Source organism: Hyaena hyaena, unplaced genomic scaffold (assembly GCF_003009895.1).
Source record: "Hyaena hyaena isolate Hyena2069 unplaced genomic scaffold, ASM300989v1 scaffold_30, whole genome shotgun sequence".
NCBI classification, from domain to species: Eukaryota; Metazoa; Chordata; class Mammalia; order Carnivora; family Hyaenidae; genus Hyaena; species Hyaena hyaena.
The window spans coordinates 2095239-2120477 of record NW_024080662.1 but is presented as its reverse complement, the minus strand read 5'-3'; the positions used below and the strand labels follow the sequence as shown (position 1 = coordinate 2120477).

The following is a 25239-nucleotide window of genomic DNA, read 5'->3' as shown; positions in this document are numbered from 1 at the left end:
AGTTTGGTGAGTTCCTTATAGATTCTGGATATTAACCCTTTATCTGATATGTCATTTGCAACTATCTTTTCCCATTCCGTTGGTTGCCTATTAATTTTCTGGGTTGTTTCCTTTGCTGTGCAGAAGCTTTTAATCTTGATGAGGTCCCAACAGTTTATTTTTGCTCTCAATTCCCTTGCTTTTTGGGATGTGTCAAGTAAGAAGTTGCTGCGGTGGAGGTCAAGGAGGTTGTTTCCTGCTTTCTCCTCTAGGGTGTTGATAGTTTCCTGTCTCACGTTCAGGTCCTTTATCCATTTTGTTACTCAGAACATCTTATATGTCAACACACAGGTAATGCATACAGAGGCACACTAAAATTTTTCAAAAAATGTTTAACGTTTATTTATTCCATGCAGTTCTTCGGAATTCTGGGGACTGCAGAGAGTCTCACAGGCTGCAGCAAGGCAATGGCGGACCGGAGCTGGACACCAGGGCGACAGCGAAGCACCGGACCCCGTCCTTCTTCAGGTGCCACCTTCCGCCCACGTGGCCTTTCTTCACTCAGCTCCACTTAATGAGGCTTCTTTGCTCAAAGGGCCTCTGAGTCTGGGTCTCCACGGCGCCAGTCCTCGGTGCTCGGCCCCCGCGCGGCGCCCAGCGCAGGGGGCCGGGGGGCGAGCGCGCGCCCCCGCCCGCGCCCTGGGCCGCAGCCCCGCACGGCCGGCGCCCCCAAAGCGGGACCAGCCAGCATCCTCTGGTATGGTTGTAGTTTCTTAAACCGAATTCTGGTGTATTGAAAGCCATGTCACTCACATGACACACATTCATCTCAGTAATGACCAGAGAGCCCTCAGATTATAAATAGAGCTGCTCTTGAGGTATCTGTATCCTTGTTTAGATTTCTGTGGTCATTTGCTCTGAATCTACATGAGAACAGAGGGAACCCTTGGCATAAGTCATATAGTTTTGGGATGAGAACACAGAATAGTTGATATTTTTAACATATTATTATTAACCAAGAGAAGTGTTTGCCAGATTTCTACTGAGAATCATTTATTGAAGAAGCAAAATGTCAAGGAGTTTGATCCTCTAACAATTGATTTCCTCCAGTGCCAGCATTTTCTTCCACAGGGGATGATACTTGAAGTGGCAACCATTATGTTTCCCTTGATCATCTGGTGATTCAGCAAGTTCTGTAATTCTGCATGGTAAAGTTCAGGAGTTTTCCTGCAAAGGAAATATCTGCTTAGAGAAATCAAATTTGGGAAAATTAAGAGAAAAACTACCACATTGATAACTATACCCATAGTCCCGCAGGAGGAATGCTAAACAATTATTCTGCAAATTAAGGCAGACTAGAGGCATTCTAATTTCACTGAAGAACAAAAGCACAGAGTGGAAGTGGGAAAAGAAGAGGAAAGCAAAAGATGCAGATGCCTATATGAGTCTTTGGATCCCAGGAGAGCCATGGGGCAGAAAGGTAGAGGGTAGAGGGTGAAGTTGGTGTGAAGTAGAGTCAGAGTCAGAGGCCTCGTCAGAGACACATGGGGTGCCATGGGCAGCATAGAAAGTGGTGTTAAAGAACAGGGTCTGGAGGCTGAGCAGCCAGGTTCAAGACTCAGTCCTACCCCTTCCTATCTGTGTAGCCTTGGGCAAGTCACATCCCTCTGCAGACCTCTCCACCTTTCAATATGAAATGCAGCTAACAGCAATACCTTTCTCATGGCGGGGGCTGTAGAAACACAGGGGTGGACATTCAGGCAAAGCATGTGACACAGTGCAGGGTATATGACTGGCAATTAATCAGTGATCATTGTTGGTCTTCCTGGCAAGGATATTGTTATTTTCTTTGCGATCTTGTCAAAAACAGTTTCCATTATGCTTTGGGAAAGGGCTGTGGGGAGGGGCCACTATTCATTCATTTATTTGTTTCTTCCCTTTCTCCCCACACTATAGCCAATGATTTTAATGAGTTCAGTGTGTCTCTTTTGGTTTATGTGTTTGTATAAAATATATATTGTTTGTGTTTATTTTTATTTTATATAACGGTATGGTGTTATTTGTTTTATTCCGTCTCTTGCTTTTTTGCTCAGTGAAGTATTTTGAGATCTACTTATATTTATAAATGTGTATCTGATTTATTCTGAAAGTTGCATGTAACTCCTTGATGATGCCGTCCACAGTGTACCAGTTGATTTCTAGACTAGTCTCACCCAGGCTGCACCCAAATCTGCCACCATGATTTCTCTCGAGTAGAACTAGAGAACTTTCAGGTTATAGACCTTTCCCAAGTGAGTAATATGTATGGTGGTCTATATACATCAGTTGAGCCTTGTCAACCTGTCACTGAGATTATATTAGAAGATATTGTCATAGAGTTATTATAAAAGTATATAATCATTTTACTTGTTTTACCTTCAACCTTCTTCATATTTTGTTCCAAGATGATTTTCTCCAGTCTTATTTCTCTCTTTTTTAAAGTTTATTCTTATTTATTTTGAGAGACATAGAGAGCAAGTAGGGGAGGGAGAGAAAGAGAGGGAGACAGAATCCCAAGTAGACTCTAGGCCGTCAGCACAGAGCCTGATGCAGGGCTCGAACTCATGAACCGGGAGATCATGACCAGAGCCGAAAGCAAGAGTTGGATGCTTAACCAACTGAGCCACCTGAGTGCCCCTCTCCAGTCTTATTTCTATGCCTCATAACTCTACACTGATCCCTATGGCATCAGCTGAGTTCTTGCTTTGGCCTTATGACCCTAAAGTCAAAGACACAATACCTAGACCAGAGCTAAGCAAGACCTGGTCCGTTCACTCTCAGAATAACTTTTCATATTCCAATTAGTGTGTTTTGTCAATATCCTGGAAATTGGGCATGACAGGGCACAGAAAGGATGGCCTGGATGTTCTTTACTACTGAGTTATTAGACTAAAATACTTTTATTGCCCCAGAAGGTATTATTTTTGAGATGGCTGGGAAAAATGGAACATGAAATACATATTAGAAGATGAGAAGGAACTAATTAGGTGTGATAACAGCATTATAGGCATGTAAGGAAATGTCCATACTTTTTAGAGAGTAAAATGATATGATGTGCAAGCCATGTATTAACATACTTAAGCAGAGAAAGAAGAAATAATAGAGGAAGGAAATGTGGCCAACACTTTGTACTTGGTTGGATTGCTTTGATAGGCATATGATATTTATTATTGTATCTAGTTTTATGTTTGAAAGTTTTTATAACATTTAAAACTCTCTACAACATATCAGTATATCTGATTTACTCCTAAAAGTGAAAAATAAAAGTGACTTTACTTACACAAGGTCCATCATACAGTTTAGTTATGTTTAGCCCTTCATATCTGAAAGAAATTATATTTTGAAATTATTATTTTTACTTTATGGCATATTATAAATTGTGACTAAATTTTATTTGATAATCTTTAGCTGAATTTGAGAAGGAAAAACACTTTGCTTATAGTGAATTCTTATGTAACAAATATATTTTTTAAAATTTTTAAATGTTTTTTATTTATTTTTGAGAGTCAGAGATACACAGTGCAAGCAGGGGAGGGTCAGAGAGAGAGAGAGATACAGAATCCGAAGACAGGCTCCAGGCTCTGAGCTAGCTGTCAGCACAGAGCCTGATGCGGAGCTCGAACCCACGAACTGTGAGATCATGACCTGAGCCGAAGTTGGACACTTAACTGACTGAGCCACCCAGGTACCTCACAAATATTTTATTTTATTTATTTCTTTTAAAGATTTTATTTTGGGGGATCTGGGTAGCTCAGTCAGTTAAGCGTCAACTCTTGATTTCAGCTCAGGTCATGATCTCAGAATTCATGGGATAGAGCCCCGTGTTAGGCTCTGCACCGGAAGCATAGAACCTGCTTGGGAGTCTCTCTCTCTCTCTCTCTCTCTCTCTCTCTCTCCCTCTGCCAGTCCCCTTGCTTGTTCTCGCTCTCCCTCAAAATAAACATTTTTTAAAATTCTAAAATAAGATTTTATTTTTAAGTAATATCCCCACCCAACTTGTGGTTGAACTCACAACCCAGAGATTAAGAGTCACATGCTCCACCAACCGAGCAAGCCAGGCACCCCTGTAACAAATATTTTGGAATACCTATTGTTATAGATCTTTATTTGTCAAAGATACTGGAAGTACAAAACGTACGTAGCATTAAATCAAATATAGAAAATTCAAAATCATCTTGAATATTTGAGTAGAAATAAAGAGTATCATAAAGAGAATGTGCAATAAAATTAAGGTATGAATTTGATGAAAGTTAAGGCATTATTACTCACATAAATAAAAAATGATTTTTAAAGAATACTATGAACTATTATATAACAAATTAGATAATCTTGATGAAATGGACAAATTCCTAGAAACACAAATTACCTACACTGACTCAAGAAAGAGAAAATCTCAGCAGATATATCTCAAGTAAAGAGCTTGAATCAGTAATTAAAAAATCTCTTAACAAAGAAAAGTTCAAGACCAAGTATCTTCATTAATGAATACTACCAAACATTTAAGAGAGAATGCCAATTCTTTTCAAATTCTTCCAAATAGAAGAGGAAAAATATTTTCTAATTATTTTATGAAGTCAGAGTTACTATGATAGCAAAGATGAAGACATCACACACACACACAAAGACTTTAGGGGCACCTGGGTGGCTCAGTCATTTAAGCTTCCAACTTCGGCTCAGGTCATGATCTCATAGTTCGTGAGTTCAAGCCCCAAGTTCGGATCTGTGCTGACAGTTCAGAGCCTGGAGCCTGCTTTGTATTCTGTGTCTTCCTCGCTCTCTGCCTCTCCCCTGTTCACTCTCTTTGTCTCAAAAATATATAAGTATTTAAAAAAAATTTTTAAAGACTATAGGCCGATATCCACTATGAATATAAATGCAAATATTCTCAACTAAATACTAGTAAACTGAATCCAAGAGCATATTAAAAGAATTACACCCTATGACCAAGCAAGATTTATCCCAAGAATGCAGGGTGGTTCAACCTAAAAATATCAACCATATCAATGCAATAACATCACATTAATAGAATGAAGGAGGTAAAAGGGACATGTTCTTCTCAATTGACATTTAAAAAAAACTTCATAGTACTTGACAAAATTCAACATCTTTTCATAATAAAAACACTCAGAAAAAGAAAGAATAGAAGGGAACTTCCTCAACATGATAAAGAACATTTATGAAAAACCCACAGCAAATATCATACTCAATGGTGAAAGACTGAAAGGGCTCTTTCTTTATTAAAAAAAACGTTTTTAATGTTTATTATTTTTAAAATTTTTTAATGTTTAATTCTTTTTAAGAGCGAGAGAGACAGAGCATGAGTGGGGGAAGGGCAGAGAGAGAGGGAAACACAGACTCCAAAGCAGGCTCTCAGCTGTCAGCACAGAGCCCCCGACTTGGGGCTTGAACCCAAAAATTGCGAGATCACGACCTGAGCCAAAGTTGGACGCTTAACCAACTGAGCCACCCAGGTACCTCTGAAAGATCTCTAAGATCAGGAACAAGAATAGGATACCTACTTTCACCACTGATATTCAATATTATGCTAAAAGTTCTAGCCAGAGCTCTAGGCAAGAAAGAGAAATTAAAAGCATACAAAATTTTGTCAGTTTTACCTCAGTAAAGCTGTGGTAGGTGGAGGGAATCAAATTGGAAAGGAAGAAGTAACACTATTTTTGTTAGAAGAGAACATGATTCTAGGTATAGAAAATCCCAAAGAATTAATATAAAAACTACAAAAGCTAATAATTAGATTCAGCACTAAAACTACTAAAGCTAATAATTAGATTCTGTTTCAGGGTACAGACCAACACATGAAAGTCAGTTGTGTTTCCATACAGCAGTAGTGAACAATCTGAAAACAAAATTAATGATACAATTCTATTTACAATAGCATCCAAAAAAATAAAATACCTCTGAATAAATTTAGCCCAGGAGGTGAAAGACTTGTACACCACAAACTACAAAACATTTCTGAAAGAAATTAATGTCCTGATAAATGGGAGTCTCCCTCATGCTCATGGGTTGGAAGACTTAATATTGTTGAAATGTCCATATATCCAAAGCAATCTACAGAATCTGTGTAACTCCTATCAAAATACCAATGGCTTTCTACCCCCCCCCCAAAAAAAAAGGAAGAGCCTACTTTCAAATTCATATGCAGTTGCAAAAGGTCCTGAATGGTCAGAACCACTGGGGGAAAAAAGTTGGAGGGCCCTAAAATCCCAATTTCAGAAACTTCTAAGGTACAGTAACTTGTGTGGCACTGGCATTAGGATAGACATATAGAACAATGGAATGGAATTGTGTTGCAGAATAAATTCAAACATGTATAACAAATTGCTTTTTGACAAGAATGTCAAGGCCTTTCAGTGGCAGAAGGAATAGTCTCTCCAACAAATGGTGCTGGGACAACTAGATAATCACATGCAAAAGAATGAAGTTGGACCTCTATCTCACACCATAGCAAAAATTAATTTGAAAATAGATCTACAACCTAAATTTAATAGTCAAAACTATAAAACTTGTAGAAGAAAACATAGAGGTAAATCTTCATGTCCTTGGATTTTACAATGGGTCCTTGGGTATGACACTAAAAGCAGGAGCAAAAAACAAACATTGGATATGATTAAAATTCAACACTTTGAGAAATCAAAAGGACATTATCAGGAAATTAGAAGAAAATCTACAGAATGGGAGAATATATTTGCAAATTATAATATCTAGTATTCAGAATATATTTCTTTCTAGGAGAGAGAGAGAGAGACAGCGTGAGCAGGGGAGGGTCAGAGAGAGAGGGAGTGACAGACTCTGAAACAAACTCCAGGCTCTGAGCTGGCAGTCAGCACAGAGCCCGACGCGGGGCTGGAACCCACGAACCGCGAGATCATGACCTAAGCAAAAGTCGGACGCTTAACCGACTAAGCCACCCAGGCGCCCCTAGTATTCAGAATATAGAGAGAACTCTTACAATTAAAAAAAAATTTTTTTAATGAAGTAAAAAAAAAAGGCAAAAGACTCAAATAGACTTTTCTCCAGAGAAGATATACCGATGGCCAACAAGTACATGAAGAGATGCTTAACATCATTAGTCATTAGGGAAATGACTTGTACACCATTGAAGCCATAATGAGATATCATTTCACACCCACAAGGATGGCTATTTGAAAAATGGGAAGGGGTGCCTGGGTGCTCAGGCAGCTAAGCATCTGGCTTTTGATTTCGGCCCAGGTCATGATCATAGTTCGTGGGATTGAGCCCCATGTCAGGTTCTATGCGGACAGTGTGGAGCCTGCTTATGATTCTCTCTCTCTCTCCCTCTCTCTCTCTCTGTCTCTCTGTCTCTCTCTCTCCACCTCTTGAGTGTGCTGTCTTTCCCTCTCTCTCAAAAGAAATCAAAATAAAAACTTTTAAAAATGTTGATGAAAATGTGAAGAAATTGGAACCCTCAATGTTGTTAGCAGGAATGTGAAATGGTACAGTCTCTGTGGAAAACATCTGGTGGCTGTCAATAAGTTGTCATTAGTATAGGACCCAGCAAATTCCACTCCTAGGTCTATACACAAACACTGAAAGCAGGTATTCAAGTAAATACCTTTACATAAATGTTCATAGCAGCACTATTCACAATAGCTAAAATGAAACAACTCAAAGCCCTTCAATGGAAAGTAGAAAATAAACTGTGGTATATACATATAAAATGGAATATTATTCACAATAAAAGTGAAGTGAAGCACAGATACATGCTACAACATGGATGAACCTCAGAAACATTATTACTAAGTGAAAGCAGCCAAACATAAAAAGTCACATACTGTATGATTTAATTTATAAAAAGTATCCAGAATAGTAAATCCATACAAACAGAAAGCAGTGTATTTGTTTCCGGGGGCTATGGGGAGAAACAAATGGGATTTGCTTAATAGGCATGGGATTTTATTCTGGGATGCTAAAAATATTTTGAACCAGATAGTGGTAGTTTCATGACATTGTAAATGTACTAACTGCCTCTGATTTGTTCACATTAAAATGGTTAATTTTGGGGCACCTGGCTCAGTGGGTTAAGCGTCCGACTTAGACTTAGGTCATGATCTCATGGTTTGTGAATTCAAGCCCCACATCAGGGTTTTTGCTGTCAGTGCAGAGCTTGCTCCTTTCTCTCTGCCCCTCCCCCATGCTCTCTCACGCTCGCTCTCTCTCTCTCTCTAAAATTAGCATTTAAAAAAATAAAATGGTTAATTTTACGTTATGTGAATTTCACCTCAACTAAAAAAATTTTTTCACTTGAGCTCATTTATAACTATGAGACTTTTGTCAAGTTCCTTTCTTCTGGTTCTCAGTATCTTCATTCGAAAGTGAGTTCTTTGTCAGGGACATCAGTAAAAATGGAAATTAGGAAACTCTGAAAATTCTCTCCTCCATAAAAGCAACACAAACTGGCGAAAGTGGTTAGAAACAACCTTCTCATATCTTTGGAAATGAAAAAAAAAAAGGCTTGCAATAATCTAAGGATATTTATTTATTTGTTTATTTATTTTGTGAGGGGGAATACAAGTGAGCCAGAGGCAGAGAGAGAGAGAGAAGTGGGGCTCACCCAAAGTAGGGCTTATGTTTTACCCAAAGCGGGGCTTGAGCTCACCCAATGTGGGGCTCATGCTCACCTGATATGGGACTCGAACTCATGAACCATGACCTCGGCCAAATTCAGATGCTTAACGACTGAGCCACCCAGATGCTCCTAAGGAACACTTGCATATGAAAAATGTCTGGATATCAGTAAGAATAGTGAGTTTTATAGTTTTAACTTGCTCTATTCCCATCCACCACTACCTCAGATCTGTAGTAGTATTGAAAAACAACAGCTCCCTATCATAGTGAAAACCAGTACCCTAGAAGGGGACAGGATGGTTTGGGAACTCTTTCAGAATACCATTACCACAGAATTGCCATTACTTGACCTGTCTGATGGTTCTCTGGAAGACTCACTTGGAGAGGTGTCTTTATTTGACCTAACTCAGAGCTACCCCAGTGTGAACAGCCTTTTTCCCCAGGAGCATTTGTTGAAAATAATCAGAGGCAATGTTTCAGTATCATGGCTATCTTATGGTGTTTAGCAGTTGGAGGAAAAACAATAAGCCAACCAAAAGCTTAAAAGTAAAAGCAGAGGAATGAGATATCCTTAGGAAGTTTTGAAAAGCACTAAGAGGGGCACCTGGGTGGCTTAGTCAGTTAAGCGTCTGACTTTCACTTAGGTCATGATCTCGTGGTTTGTGGGTTTGGGCCCCGCGTTGGGCTCTGTGCTGACTGCCAGCTCAGAGCCTGGAGCCTATTTCAGAGTCTGTGTCTCCCTCTCTCTCTCTGACCCTCCCCTGCTCACTCTGTCTCTCTCTCTCCTAGAAATAAATAAATAAATAAAATATTTAAAAAAAAAAAAAAGAAAAGCACTAAGATATTCCTGGGAATCTAGAAGACCATGCACATGTATAGGGCTATGTGCATGATCAGGAAAGACCTGAGAAGGTCTTAAGCTCTCATCTCTGGCTAATGTTGAAGCTCACCAAAAACAGGAAGTGAAGGCTAAGTGTTGAAGCCATTCCTCAACACATACAAAGTTTCTGTTGGCAAAAACTGGGAGATTTATTGGTTCCAACCATTTGAGAAGAAATTTGTCCAATCCTTAGGAGACCACTAAGATAATTGAGTAGGACCTGTCAGTGACCATACATGACAAAGAAGCAGACTTCATGAAATTATTCCAGAAGCCACTAAACTAATAAATAGTAGCAGCAACAACAAACAGCAACAGCAATGAATCTTGGAGAATGGAGAGAATCTGATTTCCAGTGTTGCCACAACATGTTATTTAAAATCATAAAAAATTGTGATTTATGCAAAGAAACGAGATGAGGCCCAGACACAGGAAAACAATCAATAGAAACAGACACTGAGGAAGCCCAGATGTTAGACTTAAGAGACAATGATTTTAAATTAATTATTTTTTAATGTTTTATTAATTTTGAGAAAGCATGAGTGGGAGAGGGGCAGAGAGAAGGAGACAGAGGATCTGAAGTGGACTCTGTGCCAACAGCAGCCAGGCCCATGCAGGGCTCGATCTCATGAACCATGAGATCATGACTTTGAGCCAAAGTCCAATTGATGCTCAACCAAAAAGAGCCACCCAGGTGCCCTTTAAAATAGTTATTTTAAATATATTTAAAGAACTAAAAAGAACTATGTCTAAAGAACTAAAGAAAACTGTATCTAAAGAACTAAAGGAAAGTATGAGAATAATGTCTCATTAAATAGAGAATATCAATAAAGTGATAGAAATATAATTAATAAACAACCCAAATAGAAATTATTGAAGTTACAAATATAATGCTCACTTCTTGGCCTTTTGGCTAAGATCAAGTGTAGAAATATAATGATCTGAAATGAAAAATTTACTAAAGAGAATCAACATCAGATTTGAGCAGACAGAAGAGTCAGTGAACTTGAAGATAGGTCAATTAATATTGTCCAATCTGAGGAAAAGAAAGAAAAACTAATGAAAAATGAACAAAGTGGGTCATAATGCTTCAGATAGCAAATAAAAGAAAAAGCCAGTTCAAATTGGGGGGAAAATGAACAGAGGTACAAAGAAATGCAGGCCACCGCCAAGTGTATAGAAGTCCCAGAAAGAGAGGAGAAGAAAGGATGGGAAACATATTTGAAGAGGCACCTGGGTGGCTCAGTCAGTTAAGTGTCTGACTCTTCTTTTAAAAAAAATTTTAATGTTTATTTTTGAGAGAGAGAGAACGAGGGAGGGACAGAGAGAGACAGAACAGAATCTGAAGCAGGCTCCAGGCCTGAGCCTAGCTGTCACCTGTCAGCACAGAAACCATTGTGGGGCTTGAACTCAGGAACCATGAGATCATAACCTGAGTTGAAGTCGGATGCTCAACTGACTGAGCCACCCAGGTGCCCCTTAAGTGTCTGACTGTTGATTTCAGCTCAGGTCATGATCTTTTTTTTTTTTTTTTTAATGTTTTATTTATTTCTAGGAGAGAGAGAGACAGCATGAGCAGGGGAGGGTCAGAGAGAGAGGGAGACACAGAATCTGAAATAGGCTCCAGGCTCTGAGCTGGCAGTCAGCACAGAGCCCGATGCGGGGCTCGAACCCACGAACCGTGAGATCATGACCTAAGCGAAAGCCGGACGCTTAACCGACTAAGCCACCCAGGCGCCCCAGCTCAGGTCATGATCTTAAGAATCATGATACTTAGCCCTGCCTCGGGCTCTGCCACTGTTTAGGATTCTCTCTCGCCCTTTCTCTCTTTATCTCTACCCAGCCCCTCTCTCTCAAAAATAAATAAACTAAAAAAAAAAAAAAAAAGGTAAAAGTTAAAAAAAAAAACGTTTGAAGAAATAAGGGCTGAAAACTTTCTGACTTTTTAAAAAAATGTTTTTAATGTTTTATTTATTTCTGAGAGAGAGAGTACATGAGCAGGGGAGGATCAGAGAGAAAGGGAGATACACAATCTGAAACAGTCTCCAGACTCTGAGCTGGCAGTCAGCACAGAGCCTGACGCGGGGCTCGAACTCATGAACTGTGAGATCATGACCTCAGCCGAAGTTGGACGCTTATCCGACTGAGCCACCCAGGCTCCCCAAAACTTTCTAACTTTGATTAAAAAGACATTCATATACACATCAAGAAGTGCCATAAACTCAAAATAGGATGAACTCAAAGAGATCCACACATGGACAAATCATTATCAAACTGTGGAAAGATGAACAAAGAGGGAACCTTGAAAGCAGCAAGAGGGAAGTGAATTCTCACATACTCTGATCCTCTGTAAGATTAACACCTGACTTCTCATCAGAAACCATGGCCAGAAGACAGTAAGATGACAGAGTTAAAGTGCTGAAAGAAAATGACTGTCAATAGAGTCTATATAACCAGCAAACAGTATTCTCTTCAGAGATAAAGTCAAGTGTCCAACTCTTGATTTTGGCTCAGGTCATGGTCCCAAGGTTGTGGGATCGAGCCCCACATTGAGCTCCGTGCTGAGTGTGCAGCCTGCTTAAGATTCTCTCTCTCCCTCTGCCCCTCTCCCCTGCTCACACTCTCTCTCTCTGAAAGAAAGAAAGGAAGGAGGGAGGAAGGGAAGAAGGGAAGGAAGAAGGAAGGAAGGTAGGAATGAAGAAAGGAAGAAAGAAGAGATTAAAACATTGTCAGATAAACAAAAATTGAGAGAATCTGTTGCTTCAGAATACTAAAGACAGTACTTTAGGCTGACATGAAAGGACACTAGACAGAAAAGCAAATCCACATAAAGAAAGAGAACCAGTAAAGGTAACTATATAGGAAAACAGAAAAGACAGTATAAATGTATTTTTTCTCTCAACTTTTTTCTCCTGAGTTAAAAGACAACGACCTAAAGCAATAATTACAGATCTATGTTGTAACAGAGTATATAAAGGTATACTTTGCATGATAATAATATGCAAGGATTGGTGAATAGCATGGAGCTATATAGAAGCAAAGTTTTTAGATGCTTTCATAATTAATGTATCGATCCAAACTAGATTATAGTAAGTTAAAATCTTAATTTTAATTCCTATTTTAACTACTAAGAAAACATTTTAAAAAATATAGTATATGTGAATTCTCTGGAAGCTATCTCTCCAGTATCTCTTGGTTTTAGCATACTATGAGTCTGTGATGTTCTAAGTTCCCCAGATTGTGCATTCTGATTGTCAGATGTCTATGCTGGTGATTGAGGCTGGTGCCAAAGTTGTTTGCCTCACCAATCTTTTATGGGTTCTAGTGTAAATTTCGATATTTATGCAGCAAGGCATGCAAGAAAGTCCAATCCTGCCCAGCTTAACATCTCTTATTGTTTTGTTTTTGAGGTTGATATTTTTTTTTCTTAAATAGTTTATTGTCAAGTTGGTTTCCATATAACACCCAGTGCTCATCCCAGCAAGTGCCCTCTCCCATGCCCATCACCCCCCCTTCCCCTCTCCCCCACCCCCATCTGCCCTCAGTTTGTTCTCAGCATTCAAGAGTCTCTCATGGTTGGGGAGAGGGAGGGAGGCAAACCTTAACAACTCTTATTGTGACCAAGATTATTATTTTTTCTTTTAAGGAGCAGACAAGAGGAAACAGAATGACTTAAGTTTTATCTACTCTCATGTCCTTGCTTTTCTGTCTTATAAAGTATTGGACTTAATCTCTAAATTTTAGTTACCTAAGGGTGTAGCTTTTCTCCTTAAAGGAGAAAGCAGATATCAGGGAATCCTCCTCCCACCTCTGTAAGGCAGCCTCCTCGATAAAAACCTCTGTACCTCACTATTATTCCTCTCAGACCAAAGAATTGGGCGTTTCATGTGGGTGTCTCCCAAATCTTCTAACATATGATGGGGCCAAAGACTAAACCACATAGCTAAAACATGAAAGCTAAAAGAAAATTGGAAGCTAGGGGTGCCTGGGTGGCTCAGTCAGTTGAGTGTCTGACTTCAGCCCAGGTCATGATCTCACAGTTCGTGGGTTTGAGCCCCACGTCAAGCTCTGTGCTGACAGCTCAGAGCCTGGAGCCTGCTTCAGATTCTGTGTTTCCCTCTGTCTCTGCCCCTCCCCTACGCGCTCTCTCTCTCTCTCTCAGAAATAAATAAACATTAAAAAAAATTTTTTTAATTGGAAGCTAAAGAAAGTTATTTGAGAGAATAATTTCCATTCAAGGATCAATAAACCATCAGCTGGGAAGATTCTACACCAAGCACCCTCCTCCTCTTCTTCATCAGGCTTTTGTTCTTTGGTCTGAGGGGGCTTGAGGGTAACCCTCAGCTGTGATCACATGGTCTGAATCCTGTGGCTACTTGCTACTGAGGACTTTCCACTTGATACTTGTCCAGGCCAGACAATATTCTCTCACCTCAGTGGCTTTCTGTTTCTGCACTGTGTGAATGGGATCCCTTCTAGGAGCATAGGGAAGGATGGAAGAAATTGAGGAGCAAATAGTGGAGGAGTCTCTGGAGGGAAGATCGAACCCGTAGAAAGAGTTCTGAGGAGCTTTACTCCTATCTTTTCTACCTTTAGTCTCCTGACGGAGAGAAGGGAGAAGAGAAATCAAGACTTACAGAATTTCAGAGCAGAGATGGCATTCACCATTATAGGTAACCTGGTCGCTGCCACATATGGGTTCACTTGGCTTGAGGTAAGAGATAAACCAGCACTCATTTATATTCTCCATGCACTTGACCTAAAGAAGAAACACAGATTGCTGCTTCAGGCGCCTTATTCCAGATCCTCTAACCATTATTACTGGTAGTGTGGGAGGGGGACTGAAAAAGGAACACTAGACCAGGAATTCAGAGAATAGTCTTTAGCAGCTTTAGCATTCAGCCCGTGGCACTTAATCAATAATATAACTATAATATAATATATAGTTAATATAACATATGATCTGTGAACTCCCCAGTCTGAGCTAAAAGTGTCTCATTAGGATGAAAATCCCTGCCCTATCAACTACAAAATGTGATTGTCAGGTTACAGAAAAGAAGATGTCTTCAAGGTTAGACTTTTCTTATGAACATTACTGAGTGACTTATATATGACTTATATAAAACAGTGGTGTTGAATTTGTCACAGCAGAGGTAGGATTTAGAAGGAAGGGGACAGAGAGAGTACATTGCGGGGCCTTAGCGTGTGGGATACACGATGTACATTTTGGCATATCTCAGCTGAAAGAATGTCCACTGCAGCATAGGACAGACATGAACTTGAGCCACGATTTCATCCATTTAACAGTTCAGAATATTTGCCTTCTATCCCACAAAACAGTATGAACTGATTGGAATAATGCATGGGAAGAGGGCGAAGAACATATGAAATGTGTTACACATAGTTGATGACCCAGATTTTATTGTGGTGTTATTCCCATGCAAACCCCCTCTGCCCCCACCTCTCAGAAGAAAGATCTGGGGTTATTGCGGAAACTAGCTTGCTCCCCATTCCTGTTCTTGGGAACCAAGGAAGTAGAGCTCACCTTCGTCTCTTGTAGTTGAGCCCCTGGACCTGTAGGAAGACGGAAATCTGGAAGACAAAAGTGCATTCAGAAGAGTTGCTGCTCTGTCTTCTGGCCTTAGGGGAAAAAAGCTAGGGTGAGGGAGACCGTGGTTGGCACACAGGCAGCAAGGGATTCCATAAGAAGGGGCTGGGGTTGGGGCACCGGGGTGGCTCAGTCAGTTAAGCATCTGACTCCTGATTTCGGCTCAGGTCATGATCTCATGGTTCCATGAGATAGAGCCATGCATCAGGCTCTGTGCTGGTAGCATGGAGCCTGCTTGAGATTCTCTCTTGCTCTCTCCCCTCACCCTCAGAATAAATAAATAAACTTAAAAAAAAAAAAAAAAGAAGGGGCCAGGTTCTTCTGTGATGCATACTGCCCTCTAAAGAAGTAAAGAAATAGAGACCTTGTGCCCCCCTCCCTAATATACAATGGGGATCTTAATTCTGGCCCTGCCACTTCATAGGTAAATAACTTCTATAATCCTTCTCAGTTGTTTTTATTTTTATTATTTTTTTTAATGTTTATTTTTGAGACACAGAGCATGAGTGGGGGAGGGGCAGAGAGAGAGGGAGACACAGAATCCGAAGCAGCCTCCAGGCTCTGAGCTGTCAGCACAGAGCCCGACGCGGGGCTCGAACTCATGGACCTGAAGATCATGACCTGAGCCAAAGTCGGATGTTTAACTGAGTGAGCCACCCAAGTGCCCCACTCAGTTGTTTTTAGAAAACACCCTCTAAATTACAAATTGCCATGAAATAGTTATATTGAGATACCTCCAAAGCTGCTAAGTTTCATTAAGGGTTCCATATTTTTTTTATTTTTTTTCATTGAAGTGTAGTTAACATACAATGTTATATTAATTTCAAAGGCTTACATATTCTTGGTCCAAAATGAACTGTGTGGGTCCAGTTATATGTGGATTTTTTTCAATCATGACAATATTGAAATGTAAATGTATTTTTCCTTATGATTTTCTTTTGTTGAATGTTTGTTTTTGAGGGAGAGAGAGAGACAGAGCATGAGCAGGGGAGGGGCAGAGAGAGAGGGAGACACAGAATATGAAACAGGCGGCTCAACCCCAGAGGCTGGAACTCATGAGCCAGGAGACCATGACCTAAGCTGAAGTTGGACGCTTAACCAAGTGAGCCACCCAGGCACCCCATGATTTTCTTAATAATGTTTTCCTTTATCTAGCTTACTTTATTGTAAGAATACAGTACATAATACATATACTATACAAAATATATGTTGATATGTTGAGTGTTTGTGTTATTGGTAAGGCTTCCAGTCACAAGTAGGCTATTAGTAAAGTTTTGGGGAGCCTAAAGTTATATACAGATTTTAACTGTGTGTAGGATTAAGGGTCAGTGCCCCTTACCCTGCAACTGTATATGTATATAATACTTCATTATATATAATTATATGTTATAATTATCTGATATAACAATTAAATGTATATTATCAACTCTATATATAACAGCTTTTTAAAAATAGTTTATTGTCAAGTTGGTTTCCATATAACACCTAGTGCTCATCCCAACAAGTGCCCTCCTCCATGCCCATCACCCTCCATCCCCTCTCCCCCACCTCCATCTGCCCTCAGTTTGTTCTCAGCATTCAAGGGTCTCTCATGGTTTGCCTCCCTCCCTCTCCCCCACTATTTTTCCCCTTCTTCTCACCCACAGTCCTCTGTTAAGTTCCTCCTAATCCTCCTATACGTGCAAACATATGGTATCTATCTTTCTCTGCCTGACTTATTTCGCTCAGCATAACACCCTCAAGTTCCATCCATGTTGCTCATGGCCAGATTTTATTCTTTCTCATTGCCATGTAGTATTCCATTGTATAGATAAACCACATCTTCTTGATCCGTTTGTCCGTTGATGGACACTTAGGCTGTTTGTATGTTTTGGCTATTGTTGAGAGTGCTGCTATGAACATTGGGGTACATGTGCCCCTATGCATCAGCACTCCTGTATCCCTTGGGTAAATTCCCAGCAGTGCTATTGCTGGGTCCTAGGGGAGTTCTATTGTTAATTTTTTGAGGAATCTCCACATTGTATAATAGCTTTATTAAGATATAATTTGCATACCATAGAATTCACCCATTTGAAGCATACAGTGGTTTTTAGTATAGTCACAGAGTTGTGCAACCATTACTACAATTAGTTTTAGATCATTTTCATCATCCCAAAAAGAAACCCTGTCCCTGCCAGCAATCACTTTTCATTCCTCCCTCCACACCCCCTCCCTTCCCCCACCCCAGACAACCAATAATCTACTTTTTTATATAAATAGAATCATACAGGGGGAAAGGGAGAGAGGCAAACCATGAGAGTCTCTTGAATGCTGACAAAAACTGAGGACTGATGGATGTGGGGGGGAGGGGGGGATGGGCATGGAGGAGGGCACTTTGGGGATGAGCACTGAGTGTTATGTGGAAACTAATTTGACAATAAACTATTTGTAAAAAAAAAAAAATAAATAGAATCATACATCTGTAGTCTTTTGTGTCTATCTTCTTTCACTTAGCATGATGTTTTAAAGAGTTATCCCTGTTATAGTATGCCTCAGTACTTTATTCCTTTTTATAGCTAAATTTAATATTCCATTGGATTTAAATACCATGTTTTACTTATTCATTAATCAATTAATGGACATCTGAATTGTTTTCACTTTTAGGCTGTTACGAGCAAGGCTGGTATGAACATTTATACACATTTTTGTGTGGTCATGTGTTTTTATTTCCCTCGGGTATATACCTAAGAGTGGAATCCTAGGGTTGTATGGTGACCTTTTGAGAAACCACTAGACTATTTTTCAAAGAAGTCGAATCAGTTTTATATCCCCAGTGACAGTGTATGAGGATTCCAATTTTTTCACATTCTTGCCAACCTTGTTATTTTCTCCCTTTTTTGTTATAGTCATTAGAGTAGGTATGAAGTGGTATCTCATTGTGGTTTTGATGAATATTTCTCTACTGACCAATGATGTTGAGCATCTTTTCATGTACTTATTAGCCATTCATTTATTATCTTTGGAGAAATGTCTGTTCAGTTACTTTGCCTATTTTTTTTAAAAATTGGTTTATTTGTCTTTTTATTATTGATTTGCAAGAGTCCTTTATATATTCTGGATACTGGTTCATTGGCACTTAGTCTCTCCAGCCACTGATTTGTCACACTGTTGGACCAGAGACCATTTCTGCCATACAAACAGGATCTAGCTCAGGATCTAGTTTCTGGCACAGCTGAGCATATGGTGTGTAGTTATTGGATATGTAAATAGGTGGCATGTCAACTAATGTCAACGGCTAACATCAACAGCAGGTCTCTTCCCCGACTCAGCACCAACCTCAGTTCCTGAGTTCGGCCAAGAAAGAATTCAGAGCCAAAATCTCAAGTAGGCAAGAGTTTAATAGTACACTCTCATAATGGAATAGGAAGCAGGCCCAGAAGTGGCAACTGCACCAGAATTTTTTCCTTTTTGTTTGCATAGGTTATGGGTCATAGCTAGGGAGGTCTCTGACCCAGTCTGAGCTGTTTCCAATCATCTAAGGGACTCCTCCTACCAGCCCAGAGGGAGTTTTTGGCCCGATGTAGTCCTTGTGGGAACCGTCATGGCAGCTATCCTCCACAAAGAAGGTCAAAACCGCTATGTTAATGTATTACAATGAAGCCATAGGTTACTACAGTGCAGTAGTTATCGGGGATGAAGCATGCACATCCCCTGGGGTCTTTTTCCAGCTGTTTGTGTTCTGGGGACGGTTGGTGGTTTCTTGATTTGTATCTTTGTACTGGCCAGAGAGTCCTGTTGCCTGCTCCTATGTCACTAACTCCCTACTCTATCACTAGGAGACCCATCAGAGTAGTGAGGTAGTTATCACAAAGACTTTTGTGTTGAGTACAGCAGAGCTATGATAAGGTTTGCACTAAAAAAGACAGCTCTTAAGCAGTAGGATGGTGGGTGAGAGGAAGTCAAGCTGGAGACAAAGGGAGTAGTTAAGGAGAATATAAAAATACTTTCAGGGAACTATGATGAAAACCTTCATTAAGGAAGAGTCATTTTTGGGGTGCCTGGGTAGCTCAGTTTGTTAAGCATCCAACTTTGACTCAGGTCATGATCTCATGGTTTGTGAGTTCAAGCCCCACGTCAGGCTCTGTGCTGACAACTCAGAGCCTGGAGCCTGCTTCAGATTCTGTGTGTCTCTCTCTGTCCTTCCCCCACTCATACTCTGTCTCTCTGTCTCTATTTCTCTCAAAAATAAATAAACATTTTTTTAAAATTTTAAGAAGAGTCATTTTTGTGAGAAGGGCATGGATTTATGTGATATATGAAGTATTTTATCAACTGAACAGAGTTGATATTGGTACAAAGGAGAGAAACAGATTTGAATGAAAATATAAGGCCACAAAACTAGGAGGGGAAGGACAGAGTGATTTTCAAGAAAGATGGAGTGATCTACCTTGGTTGAGTGATGGTATGTTCCTCACAGAGGGTTAGCGTAAGGCTTAAACAGAAGGTCACATTGGGTGCTCACAGGAAGGTCACTGCCACTGAGTGGTGTTCTCAGTAGCATTGGGGATGAGGATTGAGTGAGAGATGAGAAAGTGTAAAAATATATCTCAATTTCTTTTTTTTTTTTTACTTGTTATACTTTTTTATTTATTGAGAGAGAGAGAGAGAGAGAATCCCAAGCAGGCTCTGTGCCGTTAGCATCCCTATATCTGGATTTCTTTAGAGAGGATTAAATTTAATAGGGAAGAGGAGGTGTAATATAAGAAGAAATATCTTTGGTCTGTCTCCGGTTCTTAGCACAGAGCTCAAAAACCCTTTTAATTTCCTGAGAGATGGGGAGAGGAGTATCTTCTGTTATTCATAATAAGCCCCTTTCCACCATACCTGAGTTTATGCTAATGAGGTAGCTCTTGGAGGAGGAGAATGGGGCTGGTTTCCAGAGGAGAAAACCATGGGATTAGAGAATTGGAAGCTTCTGCCCCACTGCTCAGCCTCTGGAGAGGAGAGGGGCTGGAGATTGAAATAATCAACAAAGGACAATGATTTAATTATGTCTTTGTGGAATTGTATAAAGTTTTTTTAAGTTCATTTACTTTTTGAGAGAGAGAGAGAGATAAAGAGAGAGCAAGTGGGGGAGGGGCAAGAGAGTGAGAAACCAAGGATCCAGAGCCGGCTCTGCACCTACAACAAGAGCCCGATGTGGGGCTTGAACTCACGAACTGTGAGATCATGACCTGAGCTGAAGTCAGACACCTAACCAACTGAGCCACCCAGGTGCCCCTGTACAAAATTTCTAGATATGAGAGATTCCATTTTGAAGCTCTATTTTCCATCCTACGCAATGAACTCTTGAACTGTGCCAGAAGTGCTAATTGTATTACAAACAGTTGCTCATAAAATCCAACAGAACAACCGGAATTCAGGCCATAAAACTGGGGATATGACCTTCATGATGATGGAAAAATTAATGCATACCAGGAGGAGTTCTGTTCAATAGCATCTATAAAACAACCAACTAGATAGTAATCAAAAGCAACTCCACCAGTTAGCACTGAATGGAGGGTTTTTTTTTTGTTTTTTTCCTCTTCTCTCCTTTATCTAGGATTGTTATGGAATCTGGTTTGGATCACCTGGCAGAAGAACCAAGCAGTACTTGGAGATCTTGAAAGGCAGAAGGGTTATTTTACACCGGTGGGCTCAGAGGATATCACTCTCCAGAGGTCTGAAGTGTGAGCATAAGCAGAGGGGACAATTTATAGTCTGTTCACATGAGACAAGCAAGGTGGGAAGAAAAACCCGGAAGGGAAGTCTTCAGTCAGGGACTGGAATTCCCCTATCAGTCCTATCAGCCATCTTATAACAGATTTTTCCCTATCAGGATCATGTAAATTTTTCTCATAAAAACCCCTTGCTTTCCCATGTGAGCAGCACATTGTAGGTCTGGAGTCTGTGCAATTCTGAGACCTCAAATAAAGATCTTTGTTCTTTTTCAGTTTTGCCTCTTTCTCAGTTGACACCTTCATAATGGAAACTCTATAAAAATCCTAAACCAAAGAGTTTGGAGAGCATCCAGGTTGAACACACTGAGGTGCTGGGAGGGTGGTGCCCCCAGAGGGTACGGAAGCTCTGTGTCCCTTCTTACATACCTCGCTCTGTGCCTCTCCTCCATTTGGTTGTTCTGCCTTTTACAATAAACCGGAAATAGTAAGTAAAGCACTTTGCTGAGTTCTGTGAGCCATTCTAGCAAATTATTGAATCTGAGAACGGAGTCAGGGGAATTCGTGTCTTACAGCTAGTTGGCTAGAAAAACTGGAGGCCCAGTCTTGTGTCTGTCTATCAAGTCCTTACCCCGTGCTGTTTGGATGAATGCCTGGCAGTAGTGTCATAATTGTGTTAAACTATAGGACACCCAGTTGGTGTCCACAGTAAAAGGGAGGATTGCTTGGTGTGGAAACCCCACACATTTGGTGTCAGAAGTGTTGGAGTGGAAGGAAAGTTTTTTCTTTAGAAGAGGAGGGAAAGGAGTTTCCCCATAAGATATGAGAGGCATGGAGATTAGTTTTCAGTTGGTTACAGAGCCTCTTAAGATGTGAGAGGCTTGAAAAAAAAATTGTAATACAGAAAGCACCAATAGAAAGTAAAAAATTGAAGGTTAATGCAAGTTTCAAAGTCCAAATGGAAAAAGAATGTGTTGAATGTAGAGGCTTGAGCAATGGAAACCTGAGCAAGGCAAAAGGACCCACAGCGACCACTTGACACACACAGGCTCATTACATGACCCACCTCGAAATATCCATAGGCCCTAACTGACCAATGATTACCAGGCACAATTCAGAAGATTACCAAAAAATGGGAAATTTCCATTTGTCCCCATACTCCCTTACTCAGTGCTCTAACTGTGGCCCCTCAGCACTGCCTCCTGGCAGACAGTCTCTCCCTTGCTGTCCTCCTGCCTGCTGCTCCCTTGCAGTATACTCAAGAAACTTCTATCTCTTTTGTTTTGCCTTGTGAATTCTTTCCCCACCCATGCCACCAGCCCCCACAGATTGGAACGCACCGCATTGAGGCACTCAGAGATTCCCTACAATTAAACATAAACTCTAAAACCAGCCATGGACCAGAAGAATATCTGATTCTATTTCCACAGAGCTAAACGAATTCTTTTTGGGTTTGAGAAATATAGACTCTGGAAATGAATGTTTCTAAGGTTTGAATGCCTGGATAGTAAATGGGTATTTTGATAAGTTCAGTGGTCCTGGGTTTGGAAGGTTTGAATTTGACTCCTAGCTTTGATACCAATGACATTGAGGGAAGGCTTTCTTCCTCTGGATTTCAGTTTCTACATCTGTAATTTAAAGGAATCAGGATAAAATAGGGTGCCTGTGTGGCTCAGTCAGTTAAGCATTCAGCTTTGGCTCAAGTCATGATCTTGAAGTTCATGCTTTCAAGTCCCACATCAGACTCTGTGCTGACATCTCAGAGCCTGGAGCCTACTTCAGATCCTTCTCCCTCTCTCTGTCCCTCCCCCGCTCATGTTCTGTCTCTCTCTCTCTCAAAAATAAAATAAACATTTAAAAAAAGGGTTAAATAAAACTGAACAGCCCTTCCACTTTACCTCTGAATTTCCTATGATCTTGGATACACCCCAGAAAATGTGGGCAGAGCAAGGATATGTAACTCACCAACTGCAAAGATGGCCCACACGGAGACGGCCAGAATAAGGACGGCATTCGAGAAGACCTTCATGGCGGCAGAGTAGCTATGAAAATATGCAGCCTTTGATGGGAGGGTAGAGAAAGTTCCAGGTGAAGTACACATTCTTAGAGCAATCCTCATAGACCAGAAATCGAAGTCTAAATACTTCAAGTTTGTTCTTTCCTCAGGTCATTTGGAATGAATTCTGTCTCATGCAATTAAATTGCCTAATTTATTTCCCTAGAGCAATTGGATATTAGAAGAAAATTATTTCCAAAATGGAATTTTAGAAGATGCCAGAAACAGAGCTAGTACAAACTATCTGCAAGGAGATCATGTGGTAAAGAATAAGGCAACAAGAACTTTGCAATTTTTTAATTGTTTAAAAGTTGATATTTATCTCTGAGGTAAGAAAGGCAGTCACAAGGAAGTTCAGTGACACGTGTTAAATCAACAGACAATAAAAAAATGGGAAGGAACAAAACAGAAAACTCACTCTCATTTCTTAATCTTCCGTATTATTACTTTGGTGTTAATTTTAGTCATCGATCGCAATATTACAAGGAAAACCACAGAGTATTATCAACAGCTTACTTGCATTATTTTTTTTTTTAAATTTTTATTTATTTCTAGGAGAGAGAGAGAGAGACAGCATGAGCAGGGGAGGGTCAGAGAGAGAGGGAGTCACAGACTGAAACAGGCTCCAGGCTCCGAGCTGGCAGTCAGCACAGAGCCCGACGCGGGGCTCAAACCCACGAACCGCGAGATCATGACCTAAGCGAAAGTCGGACGCTCAACCGACTAAGCCACCCAGGCGCCCCAGCTTACTTGCATTATTGAAAATATTATAGCACAAGGCAGTTGACATTATTTATATGTAGGTTTCCACACATTTTCCTATACATTTTCCAAGCAAATTATATGTCTCGGTAATTTTTGCCCCAAGATTCTCCCTCAGTGAAAAATAAATAATATAATGCTTTTCCTACTCAAAAATTTGCAAATGAGTAGGTTCACTTTACTTGCTGTGACTCCTGCAGAGGCTGTGAGAAACAGGCTGGACAAGATATTTCTTATTTCCAGTTTGTTGGTAATAAACTAACAATGGGAGGGGGATTGGAGGGAGTAATGTCTTTTTAAGGCCCATATGCCTGGCAGTAGAGGAGAGTGAACTTTGTGGTATGGCTTTTTTTTTTAAGATTTTAAAAAATTATTTTTAATTATTCTCCACACCCAACATGGGGCTTGAACTTACAACCCCAGGAGCAAGAGTCGCTCTACCAACCAAACCAGCCAGATGCCCCCAAAAGCGTGAACTCTGAAGTTAGGAAGTATAAGTCATAACTCCCACCGATTTCTTCCAATTCCAAATTCCATAATGCCTAAATCTTGTGAGTTTCAATTTCAGTTTTTTAAGGGTGGTTTGTACTGTCCACCCCAGAATCTGGTTCTTGTCAAACTTGTAGCAGGCTAAGGTATGTCCTACCCAATTTTTGAATTCCTATATTTTTATCTGTAGAGCAATCATTGTATTCAGGACAGCTTCAGATATGTTCACAATACTATAAATTGCCACATATGCACATACAGTTACTTATTTTATCAATAGTCAAAACTATGTATTCACTTTATTGAAACCTTTAATTTAGAATGTTTCTAATACTGACTCAGAATCTTAACATGGAAAGTTACCTTATATGGAATCTGCCAAGTTGCTTTGTTTAGGGAAGGTGAAGAATCCTGGGATGGAATGCTCTTTCCATGAAAACTAAATGGTAGCTCTTTCTACCACTTGGGAAAAGAGTCCCTCAAAACACCAACTTTAAAGGAAAAGTTCAGAGGTTATTGGGTATCGTAAATCCCATAGATCCTAGTTCTGAATAAATGACTTACATGGGGGCGTGTCGCGTAGTTCTGGGAGGTGAAGTATACCTTCTCAGTACTGTTCTGATCTACCACAGCATCTACCATGATAGTCTTCAAAATTTTTGCTTTCAATCCCTCTAAATTTGGTATTCACTTATACATATTTTTTTTAAAATTTTTTTTTAATGTTTTATTTATTTCTAGGAGAGAGAGAGAGAGAGAGACAGTGTGAGCAGGGGAGGGTCAGAGAGAGAGGGAGTCACAGACTGAAACAGGCTCCAGGCTCTGAGCGGGCAGTCAGCACAGAGCCCGACGCGGGGCTTGAACCCACAACTGCGAGATCATGACCTAAGCGAAAGTTGGACGCTTAACCGACTAAGCCACCCAGGCGCCCCTCACTTATACATATTTTTAAGTGACATGTAAAATGTTCCATCCTAAGTTTAAATGGTTACAAATGATTAGATGACTACCTTATTTTAAATATTAATGTTTTAAGATAACAATGTTGGGGGTGACTGGCTGGCTCAGTAGGTGGAGTGTGTGACTCTTGATCTCGGGGCTGTGAGTTGGAGCGCCACGTTGG

The 25239-nt window shown here is 40.2% G+C and overlaps 1 protein-coding gene across 1 annotated transcript; it reads right to left on the bottom strand.

Moving 5' to 3' along the window:
* Positions 1-1028: 1028 nt before the first annotated feature.
* SPINK8 (serine peptidase inhibitor Kazal type 8 (putative)) lies at positions 1029-22886 on the bottom strand. The gene is made up of 5 exons (XM_039228070.1): positions 22775-22886; positions 19906-19940; positions 18243-18257; positions 14143-14264; positions 1029-1206 (listed from the first exon to the last, which is right to left on the bottom strand). The coding sequence occupies exons 1-5, from the start codon at positions 22836-22838 to the stop codon at positions 1029-1031; spliced, it is 414 nt and encodes a 137-aa protein (XP_039084001.1). The 5' UTR covers positions 22839-22886.
* Between the last annotated feature and the right edge of the window lie 2353 nt (positions 22887-25239).

Coding starts and splice junctions, on each gene's coding strand:
- SPINK8 (XM_039228070.1), bottom strand. CDS start 22,838: ATGAAGGTCTTCTCGAATGCCGTCCTTATTCTGGCCGTCTCCGTGTGG. Junction 19,941..22,774: donor GTGGGCCATCTTTGCAGTTG/GTGAGTTACATA, acceptor GAATAACAGAAG/ATACTCCTCTCCCCATCTCT. Junction 1,207..14,142: donor CATCTCTGCTCTGAAATTCT/GTAAGTCTTGAT, acceptor TTTCCTTTGCAG/GAAAACTCCTGAACTTTACC.